Raw genomic sequence first — 15,620 nt, 5'->3', positions numbered from 1 at the left:
TAATATGTATTAAAATCCTAAAAATATTTTTTACTGTAGGCCTTGGTTTTAATGACTAAGTTTGGAACATAATATGTATTAGAATTCTAAAAATATTTTTTACTGTAGGCCTTGGTTTTAATGAAGATTAATAGAGTAGAGAGAAGTAGGTATTAATAAAGATCCAATAATTTTTTGAACGAACTTGAAAACTATTTTGTTATTAGTTATTACTATTAAATAATAAGTGTTCGGTGAACAAAGTATTGTACGGAACATTAATAACCACACTTGTTTTACAAGAATACATTTATATTAACAACGACTAAAAGCATTATATCTGACTACTTATAAAATGATTATCCGACAAATCAGCGAAAAACGAATCCATAATTCACTCAATGTTGAATAATTGAATACACCACAAAACAACACTTGCAGTTGGTCAATTGTGGAACTAGTTTTAACCCGTATAAAATGATCGTTTAAGATACAAGATAGCTCCACTATTACCCGCATTTACAACTTTGTACGAAAATGATGAATGGAAAAAGACGAACTGAATGGAAAAAGATGATTTAATGATTGCATTTGCAGCAAAAAATGTAGTTAAGTATCGATTAAGTAATGTTGTCATTGTTTGACCTCATTGCCGCACGCAAAAGTATATAATATTGTATAAGTATGGTGTTTTTGCGGTTTTTTGTGGTGCACAAGTAAACCTATTGAGTTATTGTTAGTTTTTTATCCTTTTCTTATGGTGTGCTAGACGATTGTTTGTATGCATGGACATACCACAAGGTTAGATGGAATTGCTCGAACCAATTTTGAAGTAGTTTTGTATACTTATATCCTGATAGAGTTAGACCAAGATAACTGAGCAACGATTTTTAGTACAGCCTGTGCAAGTGTTAATTATACGTGACAGAAATCTGAAGTTTAGAATAACATTTGCACAGTGTTGGCTATCAAAATCGCGGCAGACTTGTCTTGGTCTAACTCTAGTCTCAGTTCGATCTCGATCGATTATAGGGTAGAAAAAATATTACAACTAATTTATAAATTAAACAGATTTCTTAGCGGTAATTATGGCGTCGACGGATGTTATCACATAGAGAACTATCACAGTTCCTTAAGAAGTTTAATTTGGCTTAAGGGCAAATTTTGACATTTCCTGAGTGACAGGCCGATACCGTCCGGCGGACTGTTAATCAATGGGCCCCTTTTTGGAAGTCAATTAATGTGGCTTAAGGGGATCCCATGCTCCAATGACCTTCGATATCTGAATCACTTACTTTTCTAATGTTTTTTGTAGCTTATCATATTAACAGCAACGGCTATAAGCAATATAGTATCCTATATTTACTTAAAGTTCATGGTCTTCGAGATATTTGGCATCAAAGTTGAACAATTTTAGGCCACAAAACTGGTGTTTTGGCCATGACTTTTGTGCTAGTTAGTTTAAGATTAAAACCTCTGACCAGTTTTTAGACGTTGAAGACGAACCCAAATATTTATGTAGATTTCGTATATGTAACACGAGTATATATATATTTCACAGAAATCTAGATACAAATAAAGTGTTTTTTTTGACAATGTTTAAAAAAAACATAAAAAATAAGTACTTATTTAATTTCAAAATCCGATAGACAAAAATGGAGATAAGAGATTGAAGAACCGATAGCAGTTTGTTTTATAATATATGTAATTCTATCTGCATTGCAAAAGTAGGAGATACCATTACGGTTACGATACAACAGCAAATTTTCTACGACCTCCAAAAAGGGACTTAAATAAAAGGGAGTTCCACACTCAAAATCTATTTTACATTGCATTTTAAGGACATTTTAGCCTTCAAACGTTTCAAATCTTAGGCACTAGGTGTCAAAGTACGGCTTATAGTACCAAGCTAGGGTCATATGACTTTGTTCTATATAACAGCACATTCAAAAATGGCTCTTACTGCGTTAACTTAAAGTCCGCAGTGTATACGACCGGGTGTAATTAAAAACCGAAGTTCTAACGAGCGCAGTGTCCTTGCCTCAAAAGAGAACGCTTGTCCTTAATGCTGTTTGAACAAAAGGTCCTATACGCCATGTTTTTACTTTGAACTTACGTCCAATAGTTTCAATGTTGTCTGGTAAAGTCGCACTATAATGAATGTAAACAATATCAGGATATCGGGAGTTTAATTCGGCGTTCAAAAATATAATTCAAATCTAATGTATGTCATATTAAAAATATACTTTTATTAATTTCGGAAAGCTCATTTATCAGGACTTGGACATTTGACATAATTTTTTATAATCAAAAACCAACTCCTAAAAAATATTTTTAGTTTATTGCAAGTAAAAAAATAATTTTAAGGACACTTTTTGTGTGATTTAAGTATTTAATCTTTTTCTTCCTATGAATGAAACTTTTGCAAAATGTAGTTTTTTATATTATTATTTTTTGTAATGTACTGAATTTGTTTCGCACGTAAGCGTTAACGAGATTCACTGACCAATACGATTCCCTTATGTCACAAGTACATATATTACTTATGTATATATGTATAATAATATGAATAAAATATTTAGGTTCTTAAAAAAAAGTATCTTTCAAGAATATTAAGAGTCAAAATAGAGCCTAAGATCGGCTGAGGTAGTTAATTAAAAAAAAATAATTATTGTTTAATATTTTTTATTGATCATTCAGTAGGTCTGTAATTAAAACATAGCACGCAAACCATTGCAATTAAGTTCTACAAGTGTCTTCTTTATGACTGTTACTATAAAATAATGGAATTATTATAAAAAGATTAAAATGCCTGTTCAACAATTAACAATATTTTTTTTGTAAATAGGACGTATGAGGTAGAGAATGCCTTAAGGTATTAAGTCTGCGATTTGTACTTATTTTTACTATGCAATAAAGTTTTAATAAATAAAAATAATAATTGTTATTATGAAGATGAAAAATTGTTTATAATTTTGGTGTCAATGGCATGACTTATAGAGTTATTTACTTATCATAAAGATATTTTAATTGTTTATCGATCAAAGAACTTAACTTGAGTAGAGTCTCTTATTTACTTAGTTATATTTTTCGGGCAGTCTACTACTGTACTATTGTTAAAACTGACGATATACGCTAAATAAAAGCAAACTTAGAAAATGTAAGAATCAGGGATGTTGCGGATGCAGATTTATTGCCATCGCGGATGCGGATGCGCATATTTAAAGCCTCACATCCACGGATGCGGATGTCAAGATTTGGTACTTAAAAATGTTAAATCTTAAATTTTTAGCATTTTTTATTTAAAAAAAACGAAACGTTTAGTATTTGAGCAAGAACATAGGTGCGTTTTATTTAATAAACAGTAACTTGGCCGCCTTTTCGGGATCCAGACGATTTTGTTATATAATAATGACGAAATTACCTTGCACTTACGCCGCCGGCGCGGCAGCTAATTCGTTCCTGTTACCGACTTGGTTGACATCCACATCATGCGGATGCTCCGCATCGATTTTATGCGGATGCGGATGCAGATGCGGATGTTGAAAATAATGCGGATGTTCCGCGGATGCGGATGCGAATATTCGCAACATCCCTGGTAAGAATGTTTGTATTGTTAATGTTATTACAATTACAATTATTATGATGCAATTCTTATCTTAAGTGGCGGTTAATTATCATGTTATTCATAATTATTATTGCTCTGGATATACTAAAGTAGGAATTTTATTTATATTATTTTCACGTTGATGCTGTTGCACATGTTTTTTTTTATATTTGAATATGTAGTTCTTTATTAAATTATTTTTATTTCATACAATATTATCAAATAGGTTGTGAATATATTTATTTTTCCACGAAAAGTAAACACTGATAGGTATGTTTGGAATTAAACGATCTAATTGTCAAAAATCTAACTTTCTAAGGAACAGCTTTGAGAATAAAATATTTTCGCAAATAGCTATTGAAATAACATGACTAAGACTATACAACGAACCCAACTCAAAAAACTACAAATAAACACTTTTAATATCTCAAATTCTAATATAAGTATCGAAAACACGCAGTGCGTCTCACAAATACGCGCGAAAAACATAACCTCTATCAGCGATGCTTATTATTGATATTATTCATTTGAAAGGAGACAAATTTTACTCGAATAGGATAAATCGTGCTCAATAATAAAATAATAGTAAAAAATATACTAAATTATTCAATTTTTTCAGATATGCCAATTAGTACTTACACCCGATCCAGAAATAAACTTTTGAAACGTTCACTTTTAACTTTTTTTTAGCAATCCGCAAAGGACACGTTCGAGTACTTACAGGGGTGCGTTCGAAAATTAAAATTTGAAAAAGAAAATGGCGGTCGCGTGTCCGCGGTCCCGTCTTGTGGCTGACTGAGCTGTGGCAATGCAACAGATGATTTTTGTACATGAATGGCAAGTTTTCATTGCGCGTGTGTGAAATCGATCGGTTGTCGAGTAACGGATTTGTCACATTCAATATTAAACTTTATCTTAATGGTACTACGGATCAAAGTTAGATGCCCGGAATACTGCCGCGATTTAGGTAATATGTATTTGTTGGAAAATTTACTTATGTTAGATTGATATTAAATTGAAATTCGATTGTAATGAGCTCATTTACTAATGACCTGTCTCATTAGATTAGGAATACTACTGAATTTATTTTAAAGTTGATATTATAACGTACGTCATAATAGTAAAGTACTAAATTTAGGATTTTGAAATTTGGTGAAAAATTGGAACCCGAAAAATGTAAGATTTTTCTTGGAAAGTTTTAATTATTCTTTATCGTTATTGGAAGTTCTTAACAAATTTAATGTTGTAATGATAAATTTGGGCCTTTTCGACTTGTCGTATATGAATTTTGAAGACCTCAATAAAAATAGAGTCGAATGAATTTATTTTTAGAGGGTGCCAATGGGGAATATCTGTTTTTTCTCGTAATACTATTTTCCATAAATAATACACGTAACTATGTTAAAATAAAAGTTACATACATCAAAATTGTATAAAGTGAAAATTAAGTAAAGGGCGTGGCATTTAATTTAACAGAAGTATAGGTACCTATATCTAGTTAATTCCGCTAGGCTCTTAAATCTTTGGGGCTGCGTAAAATAAATAAATAAATAATAAATAAATATCTGGGGACATCTTACACAGATCAACCTAGCCCCAAACTAAGCAAAGCAAAAGACACCTAAGTATAATTTTCGACGCGGGGAATAACTAAGCTTTCTCAAGATCTATATTTACAATTACGAGAAAGTATTATCAGGAAGTAAGCTCAGAAAAGGGTCCACTCGTCTTATTTGATTTGCAGACTCACCAGTCTCACAGTATTGACGTCACTGGGGAACCCTGGCGGGTAAAACCACAGGTTTCAGGCCCGCAGAAAGCGAGGATGCCATAAACGTATCTGGGTTGTTGACATGTGTGACGTCAAAACACATGCTAATTGCGATTTTTTCCTACGTTTCTCGAATGCTAAGTGCAGTTTTTCCTGTGTTACTCGAACGCTAAGTGCAGTTAAGGTAAATTCATTTTTAAAACAAAACTTAGTTACTTGGATTAAATTATATTATAAGGTAGTACTCACAATAGCCTTCTTTTAATAGAGTCCATTTAAGCTAATTCTTTTCCTACCAACTTTAATACAATGAATGTATATTTGAAATAGTATGTTGTAAAAATCTAAAAATATGTTTAATATTAAATTTTTCGTACTTTTAATTTTTCTTGCACCTATTACTGCTTGTTCTCTGTTTGGCCCGAGGGTAAAACATTCAGCTCGCCTTTTGTAAAATAAATAAATAATGAATCATCATAAACGTCATATTTTCATAGAACTTTGACATTTTATAACGACATTGCTACACTTTAAGTAAAAATGTTATCCTGGACAATGAAATATTTCCAGCGAAGCACTTGTATTTGGATTTTTGAACGTTAAATTTATTCTATGATTTTGAAGCTGTTTTGAAGGCTATTGAAACTCGTCATATGTAGGTATGATGAGTTTCCCACGATTTAAGGAATTATTATATTTTCCTTATTTATACCTATAGTGAATCAGTAAACGAATAAACCTAGTAATGTCAGCAAATGGAAATAAATTAGTAGCGTGATTACTATTTTATTAGTAGTGTGGTATTTTACTATTTTCCTTAACTTAAATGGAAAACGCCTGAGGTATCTGAATGTGAGGATTTCTTCCTTGACATTGACAGACTAAAAGGCTAATTAATACTATTTTATAGTAGATAGAGGTAGATATGTACGTATATATATATGGGAATGCCAACAGTTATTTAAACGATTAGATCAACCGGGCCAAATACGTTACTGTTTTTTTTCTTTCCTTTAACCCCGTATTATGAAATATTTTTTTGTAGTTGCTTTGTATTGTATTTTATTTTGTAGTTTCACAATGCCTTGGTTTTACTGTAATGCTATGTTACTTATTTGACTAATAAATAAATAATAAATTTAATAAGTGTATTGAAATATTATTTACAGTACATATGGTCCTATTTTCCCGCACTAGTGCGTAAAATAGCACTTTTCGTGCGATATCAAAAGTTTAAAGAGCCATATGTACTGTAAAACGTTGTACGATACACGTGCGAATAGGTAATTCGCAACTCTTGTCGATTTAAAACACTCCCTTCGGTCGTGTTTTAATTTATCGCCACTCGTTTCGAATTTTCTCTCTTACGCACTTGTATCGTAAATAACTATTTTGTAGTTTCTTTGTATTGTATTTTATTTTGTAGTTTCACAATGCCTTGGTTTTACTGTAATGCTATGTTACTTATTTGACTAATAAATAAATAATAAATTTAATAAGTGTATAGAAATATTATTTTGCTGTGTGCCTTCTACTTACAACTCTTTGCTAAGGTAATTCGTAAAGTAACTTTTTCGTTGCTCTGTAATTAAAATATATGGCGATGTTTTTTTTTTAATTACCCCGGTTGACCTTACATAAAACTATGAAAATAAAAGTAACGTTCTTTATACCACAAAATCTGTTAAATCTATACTACAACTAGGACTAAGCTAACTTGGAGTGTAAAAATAGCCATTGGGTCCTATAAACGTTAATTTTCTGCGTCCACATTTTATCTCTGGGACCAACCCCGAAATTGCGAAAAAAATTTTACCCTACCCCTAGAAAATGGACAAGCCAAAATGTATGAAACAGCCAAATTTTTAACGCGATTTGGGGGTTTGTGGTCATAATAAAAGTTGCTCAGTGTAATCCCAAAACCTCCCTAGCAACGGGAGTGCACTTATTTTTTGGCCATCCTGTATAATTCAGAACATTATTGTAAATTATACCTAACCTTTTCATGTGATCAATGAATGAGCTTGTAGATATAAAGGCCTGTCTCCATATTGCGCGGCAAACTATCGAACATTGGCTCGCGAGGCAGCCGCGCGTAATGGATACCGAGTTGGCTCGCGAGCCAACTCGATCTGATCGTGTTAGCTCGCGAGCCAACCCGGTATCCATTGCGCGCGGCTGCCTCGCGAGCCAATGTTCGATAGTTTGCCGCGCAATATGGAGACAGGCCCTAATATGATGTTAATGCGTTTCATCTGATTACTTACATATTGCTAACGAGGGGGTATGGACAGATCAGAAGTTATCTGACGTAATTATAGCTACATTGTAATCTAAGTACCTAGGTAAGCAAATTATAATCAATTAAGATGAGTATAAAATGACTTGGAACTTACGACTGACTATTTTATTTGCTATAAGTAGATTTCATCATCGGGACTTAGGGCCCGATTCGGATTTTGAAATAGTCATCCATTAGACACCTTTTAGACATCACCAACATAAGACAACGATTATGTTTAAGATCTAACCTGTCAAATTTGACATTTGCGCGATTCTGGAGATACTCTTGAACGAATTCCACAGGATATGACTTAGAGATCCAATTCACATCTAATAGATATCTTACTCTAACGTAAAAGTGACATTGGTTGCCCGAATTGCGCTGCAAAAGAGAACTAGTTGATATCTAAACTATAACGTATCTAGTACGTGTCGTCTCTTGTGAATATCTTGAAGTTCGAATACGGCAGTTAGTCTCAGCAAAGAGAATAGATAGTATAGAGGGTTACTGTTATAGTAAATTTTGTAGTCACAGTAAATTTAATGCCATCTTTACATACGATTAAAACCTAAAAGTAAACTGTGATAAAGGGGAGAGGGGTTCTATAATTAAGGGTTCCGGTTTTTCCTTTGGAAGTACGGAACCCTAAAAATGAATAAAACAATACTACTAAAGTGCCTGAAGTCTTAAGTAGCAAAAGGGGCATTCTTCGTCTGTAATTTCACACTGAAAAGCTCTAGCTCAGAGCTTTAAAGCTTAAGCTTTATAAAGGCTTTAAAGCGAGCTCTACTTACGGATAAAATAATACGGTCTGAGACAATTAAACTTTAAATAATTGTAATTTCTATGGAATGCTAAAAAAAAACAAAAAAAAAACTTTAATTATTCATAAAACTGTAAAAGCATCAATTAGTTAATTTATGTTTTAAATCCTTTTCTTACAAATAAATAAGTGAAAATGGCAGATTAAAAAATCGTTATATATGAAATCTACGTAAAAGTCGATTTTTAAGAGCAAGAGATATTTGAATTAAATTCTATACAACTTGATCCACCCAAAATTTTTATAAATATTAGGCCCACAGCGTTTGTAAGTTAATCTGTATACCTACATTTAAGGTTTTTGTATAAAGTATAAACTAAACTTGTATAAAGACTTCGCTTTGTTGTTGCTATGCTTACTCGTAGAATAGATAGTATAGAGGGCTATTGCCAAAGTAAATTTTGTAGTCACGGTACATTTACTGCCATCTATCGACACACGATTAAAACTTAAAATAAAATTGACAATGTATAAATTAATCAAAATATGTTTACGGATAAATTATTTTTAATTTTTATTGTTCCACACTGACCCATGTTCTTTCACTGATATGTATTAAAACTGTTAAATATCAAACGGTGTCGTCAACGCCATCTAGCCGAGAATAGGCCAAAGGTGTGTGCGTCTATGCGAGAATGACTATTTCTTGATTTCCGAGGCACGTTTTTTTCTTAGACTTTATTTATCTTATACGGAGTTATATATATGTATCTCTGCTCGTAGTAATGAATGAAGTTACGCAACTATGTACATAACTTCAAGTTCACGTGTTCGTACAAACAGCTACACTCCTAACTGTAGGTAGACCTTATTACAAAAGGCATAAGGTCCACAAATGTACAGTTAGCAGTGTGGGCGATGGTAGGTATTCCTGCGAAATTAACAACTGTTACCTACTATTAAGTTGTTTATGGAGTTAATTAAAATTGTGAACTCGTTATCGTAGGGTTTCTATACCTTATGGCTCCTCTACACGATGGGCCAGCGCCGGCCACTCCAAGGGACGCAGCCATGCGGTAGAATGAGATAGCAATATGACTTGCTCCCTATAACGCATAAATGCGTCCCTTGGAGTGGCCGGCGTTGGCCCATCGTGTAGAGGAGCCATTAGGATGGTATTCCATCTGCCCAATATCTTGGTCGAATGTGTATTTGCGTCTCAGATTTTGCTTAATGAGAGAGTGAGACGCAATGGACATTGGACAAAGAAATTGGACAGGTGTAATACCACCCTAGGGACCGTGCGCGTTGAAGGGTCTGCCATCTTGTGGCCTGAATCGGAAACAAAAACATGTACATTGCCAAAGCAATCGCTGCCATCTACTGTTCTCGTACGTTTTCTTGTGCATAGTAGGTTCTGCCATCTTGTGGGCTACATCGGAAGCATAAATTTCATATTTGCGCTCACTCCAAAAATCTGACGGCTCCTGTGCTGCCCCCTATACCTAGTTCATGGACGCCCCCTATAATGTGTATTCTAACTTGACTAATACCTTGATTATATTTGTACCTAGGGTTTAACATTGCCAAGCTAAAGTGTCAAATGTAATAGATCGCTTATTAACCGAAATGTGTCAATCGGAAAAAAATGTGGTAAAGGAAATGAAGTACATACCTACTAGAAAAGCTAAAAATATTTTACTGCTGCAAGTGAGGGATTTTGCGGTATATTTTTAATTGTTGCGGGGGTAATTCGAGTTTGTATTTTATTCTGGAACTCTTTGAACAAATGCAGTAGTTAGATATGGGAATAAACTGTATCCTAACACATATTGAGACTAAGAAATCTTAGTACAGTAAATACTCCATATATCAATATATTTAATACTAAAACCTCAAGTTGTTGCCCTGATTAGTGGTTTCGGTCAACCGAGGGAGTCGTATTTCGCACGTAATATCGAAACTAGATACCTACCGGTGTCGTTGCCAAAGATACCACATTCTCACTCCTGTGTGATTTGCTGATACAATACATTGTGTAATAAATTTGCTTAACCTAACAACAGTGACGTTAGTAACAATATCCTACACGATGAAGTAAATTAAATAAAAACCGGCCAAGTGCGAGTCGGACTCGCGCACGAAGGGTTCCGCACCATTACGCAAAAAACGGCAATTAACGTTTGTGGTATGGGCGCCCCACTTAATTTTTTTTTTCAGTATTTGTTATAGCGGCAACAGAAATACATCTGTGAAAATTTCAACCGTCTAGCTATCACGGTTCATGATATACAGCCTGGTGACAGAAGACCGAAACACGTGGAAAGCAATCGTAAGCTTCAGACTTTGGCCCATCGGCGGAAAGTCGCCAGCCTGTCGGTATTCTACAGGTTGCACTTCGGGGAGTGTGCCCAAGAGCTACACGAGCTCATTCCACCGTCCCCATTCTACCATCGGACTTTTAGACACACGGCCGGTTTCCATCCTTACTTGGTAGATATTCCGCCAATTCGCACTAAGCGCTTTGCTTCTACTTTCCTTATGCGCACTGCCAAGGAATGGAATTCCTTGCCGGCGTCTATATTTCCGTGCTCTTATAACCCGGCAACCTTCAAATCAAGAGTGAACAGGCACCTTCTGGGCGAGCTCGCTCCATCGTAGGCCACGTCTACGCCTCGGCTAGTCTGTGGCCATGAGTAAACCCATGCATAATAAAAAAAAAAAAAAAAACGTTCGAAAAGTAATTTATAGAGGTCACGACCCTCAGCTGTGAGGAATACTTACGATTCGTGGAGGACAGACAGACGGGCACACGGACAAAGATTTTGCCCAAACATATAAGATGTTAGCTAAGATGACAAACTAAAAGAAAAAATGTCATACATTTTTGATGACAGATGCTACGCAAAGTCACGTGACTATTTCCATACATACATTATTTAAGCATTGGTGTTTCTACCAACGATTGTCATCTTTGAGATAAGCCACAATAAAATCAAATTGGATATTTTGCGTAGTATAAAACGGTATTTGATGGCAGACTTCGTAGACTCCTGACTAGCAATAATTGTCAGTTTATTATTTTAATTTTATGTAGATAATTATTTTGATTTATATTTCGCCCGTTGTTTTGCCTAAAAATATTTTTGTTAAGTATTCTGAAAACAATATTTATGTTTTTTCTAAATATTTTTTAATAAAACTGTCCTAAAAATGCTAATCAATTTAGAAAGTTCCTAAATAGCTCAATATTTTATGAATTAACAGCGAGTACAGTCAGCAGCAGTAGTTGCTAAGCGGGCGAGGTGTTCAAAATTATCTGGACACGCGCTTATTCTCTTAACAATAAAGACGCGTCAAGATCATTTTGAACACCTCGCCCGCTTAGCAACTTCTGCTGCTGACTGTACCTAAATCCGATTCTTCACTAAGAGCGCAATTCGACACACAATTCACCGAAATTTACATCATGATTTGACATCGCAGCGCTCGCGCACCTAGAGTTACACCATTAAAAGTCTGCACCGGATTTTATAGCCCATGCAGTGCAGTGTCATATGATACGTCATAATTTCATAGAAGTTTGACGTTTAAAATAACACGTGCACTGCGTGGGCTATCAAATCCGCTGCAGACTTTTCATGGACTGACTCTATGAAATCAAGTATTAAAGTCGGAATGCCCGACGTTCTCATGTGAACTAATTGCTAGCATCCTTGTGCTAACCAGACCACGGAGGCTGCCACGGACCAGAAGCTGCAAGGTAACGCTATCATTCATTGTGCCTACCTAATTAATAAGTTTCGACTTGTTTAGATTCTCCATTTTTTTTACCATTCGTGAAGGTTTATTTCATTGAAAAAGACAGAATAAAGACAAATATAGTTGGTCAAGCAGATCTTGTCAGTAGAAAAAGGCGGCAATTTTAAAAAATGTAGGCGCGAAGGGATATAGTCACATATAAAATTTGAATTTCGTGCCTTTTCTTACTCACTTAAATAATACTTAATTAAAACTAACAACCTTAAATATATCTAAAATAAAACAAGGAATATAAAAACTACTGCATGAAAGTGACCTCCCCGCGCTACCCCCGGCGCAAAGGTGCCTATCACATTTTGCGTTACCGCGTTGAATTATATTAGAATTACGTATATTATAAGCGATTTTAATAAAATAAACTTACGTAAGATTCAGACAAAGGGGTTTCTTACTCGTAGCAAGTTCGGTTCTCCATACAAACGTAGTTATGCTCTCATTTTAAAATGACTATAAGCTAGATTGCTTTGAAACCTTGTACTTAATACAATAGGATAAGGTATATCACATCCTGTAATTAGGTTATGTAACTTCAGATACCATAGTTTAAAAAAAAACCATCGAATTTAAGTTTTTCATACAAAACTTGTTTTAGCTCTATTTCGTTGTTTTATACCCGTTTATAAAACAACGAAATAGAGCTAAAACAAAAGCCCTATTTGCTGGCTATGTTGCTCCTACGGGGCGTAGTCTAAATATCCTTATTGATAGATGTCAAAAGGTGACAAGTAACACTTTGCAAAAAGTAGGTTTTACGAAAAAAAATAATTAAAAATCAATTTTAAGTGACAAGTTTACCAATAACGTTTATTTTTTATGTACAACTACATTCAAAAAAATTTAATAACAAAACAAAAAAAATGATTTTTGGCGAAGTTGACCTAAACTCATATTACATTTTTTCCTTCTTTTGATCTCAGAAATGCTTGGTTAAAATTATTCGGTTTCCTCATGTTACACCGTGTATATATTAAATCACTATATAAACTAATTACAGGATTAGATATACCTTTTATGAAATGTTAATTTATGTCGAAAATCAAACACAAACGAAATCTATGTCAACAACTAGATATATGTTTAAAGCTAAAAAGGACTTCAGGAATACCTGATCTTTGGTGTTATTACACCCAAAGAGTAAATAAAAATAACAGTTAAAAACTAAAGCAAAACTACTTGTTTATACTTTGGTTTTTAACATTATGTATATTATAGACGTTTGTCTATTAATTTTAATTCATTAGTATCAACATAAATGTCACCGCCATGTGTATTAAATGTATTAATACATTAAATTTATTCACGTTAGCACAAATTAATTAGAAATTGAATAAAAGTATTTATAAAGTTTATTCACATTCAGTAACATGTGTGACATTTTGTCACGTGTCAAACACGAGCTATGTTCTATTTCAAAGTCAGCATTTAGCTTTTATTGTGAAATATGCAAATGCATACTAAATAATAGTTACAGATTGCGTTAGTTCCTGTCCTGAAACTGCTTTTAGACGTTTTTTTACTATACCGATGTTTCTATCAAATAGAATAATATTCATTATTTAAATCTTACTGCACAATTAAAAAAAAAAGTATTAATAGCGCACTTGCTGTTTCAAGGAATTAATTAGAAATAAAATACTAAATTTAAATAAACATTTATAAAAGTGGTCTCTTAGGAATCATGAGGCACCCATTGTATTTCGGTTAAGCTCATGTCTGACTTGTAGAGAATTTGGCATTAAGTCCGCTATTTGTACTTTCATGAATTGTGTATGTTAAATAAATAAATAAGACGAGATCCGATACATCCGAAATATCTCGCGCTTATTCCAAACTAGCGACCTGCCCTGGCTTCGCACGGGTTACACAAAACCTTAACAAACTATACACCTGAACCTTCCTCAAGAATCACTCTATTGATAGGTGAAAACCGTATGAAAATCCGTTCAGTCGTTTTTGAGTTTATCGCGAACATACATACACACAAACTAACAGACGCGGCGGGGACTTTGTTTTATAAGGTGTAGTGATACCAATACGTGAATTAACCGCTGTATTTGATTTTTTTTTATATTTGTGGACAATCTTACACAAATCGACCTAGCCCCAAACTAAGCAAAGCTTGTACTATGGGTACTAGACGACGATATACATACGTATATAGATAAATACATACTTATATACATAGAAAACACCCATGACTCAGGAACAAATATCTATGTTCATCACACAAATAAATGGGATTCGAACTGGGGCCATCGGCCTCATAGGCAGGGTCACTACCCACTAGGCCAGACTGGTCGTCAAATCAAATGCCTCAAGGGCCTATTTTAGATTTAAGCTAGTTATTAATTTCGTTTAGTTGTACCACTGTATATTGTATGTAAATAAATGATTAGAATTAAAAATAAAAGTCGAATCTAAGTCAATCCAAGTCAATTATAATCTAAGTCAACTACTTTTCATAGTGACTTGACGTTGAAAAGGTTAAAAGGAGTTAAAAGGCCTTAGAAGGCTGTCAATGCCTTGACATTGAATGGAATAAGTGGAGTCGTGGTCGACTGGGCTTCCGGCCAACACTGGGTCGGTTGCCGGAAATGATGGATCGGCAAGTTGATATGGTAACTCAACTAATTAATTAATTGAATTACATATAGAGAAATCTAATTATATTTTTAGATTATTTATGTCTCTTTATTTAACATCTATAAATATATGATCAAATTTTTAGTTAGGATATCCACAACGCAGGCTTCGTCAGGTGGCCACAAATGCAAATCCGCAACATGCTTCGTCCAAAACAAACCAATGATGATATCCGCAACAGACCTCGTCATTTTTTTTTAAAACGATAATGCAGAGTAATGCAATTATATTTTAGATTTGGATGTTATTATTTCTGAAATGCTATCAAAATATCAAAGAAAAAGTATATAAGACCGGTCTGGCCTAGTGGGTAGTGGGGTGGCTGCCTGCGAAGCCGATGGTACTGGGTTCGAATCCTGGTAAGGGCATTTATTTGTGTGATGAACACAAATATTTGTTTCTGAGTCGTGGTTGTTTACTATGTACATAAGTATGTACTCGTATATCGTCACCTGGCACCCATAATACAATTTGCTTAGTTTGGGTCTAGGTTGATCTGTGTAAGATGTCCCCTAATATTATATTATTACATATTATAAAAAAAGTTCGATACATTTTGATACAGAAATTAATGTAGGTACAGTTGTACAGAGGCGAACTTATTTCTTACAGCTAACCTTTCCAAGTCAGCTATGCAATAGTAAAAATAATGTATTGACTTCTATGGAAAAACCTTTAGTTATTAAAAAAGTATAATTTTTTTTTACTTTTCGGGGAATGAGTAGAAATTTTAATTTAGTTTTACACTCCT

The 15,620-nt window shown here is 33.9% G+C and overlaps 1 protein-coding gene across 2 annotated transcripts in view; it reads right to left on the bottom strand.

The window, feature by feature from the left end:
* Nucleotides 1-15,620, bottom strand: part of LOC134675894 (GTP cyclohydrolase 1) — a 29,002-nt gene that overhangs the window by 12,675 nt on the left and 707 nt on the right. Inside the window, exon 1 of one of the 2 annotated variants that reach the window (XM_063534229.1) lies at nt 4,308-4,433. The exons of the other annotated variant lie outside the window; for it this stretch is intronic. Coding sequence (XP_063390299.1) covers nt 4,308-4,418 — 111 coding nt within the window. The 5' untranslated portion in view covers nt 4,419-4,433. Of the gene's footprint in view, nt 1-4,307; nt 4,434-15,620 lie in introns of those variants that run through there. 2 annotated transcript variants of the gene reach the window in all.

Source organism: Cydia fagiglandana, chromosome 23 (assembly GCF_963556715.1).
Source record: "Cydia fagiglandana chromosome 23, ilCydFagi1.1, whole genome shotgun sequence".
Lineage (NCBI taxonomy): Eukaryota > Metazoa > Arthropoda > Insecta > Lepidoptera > Tortricidae > Cydia > Cydia fagiglandana.
This window is presented reverse-complemented; position numbering and strand designations above follow the sequence as displayed.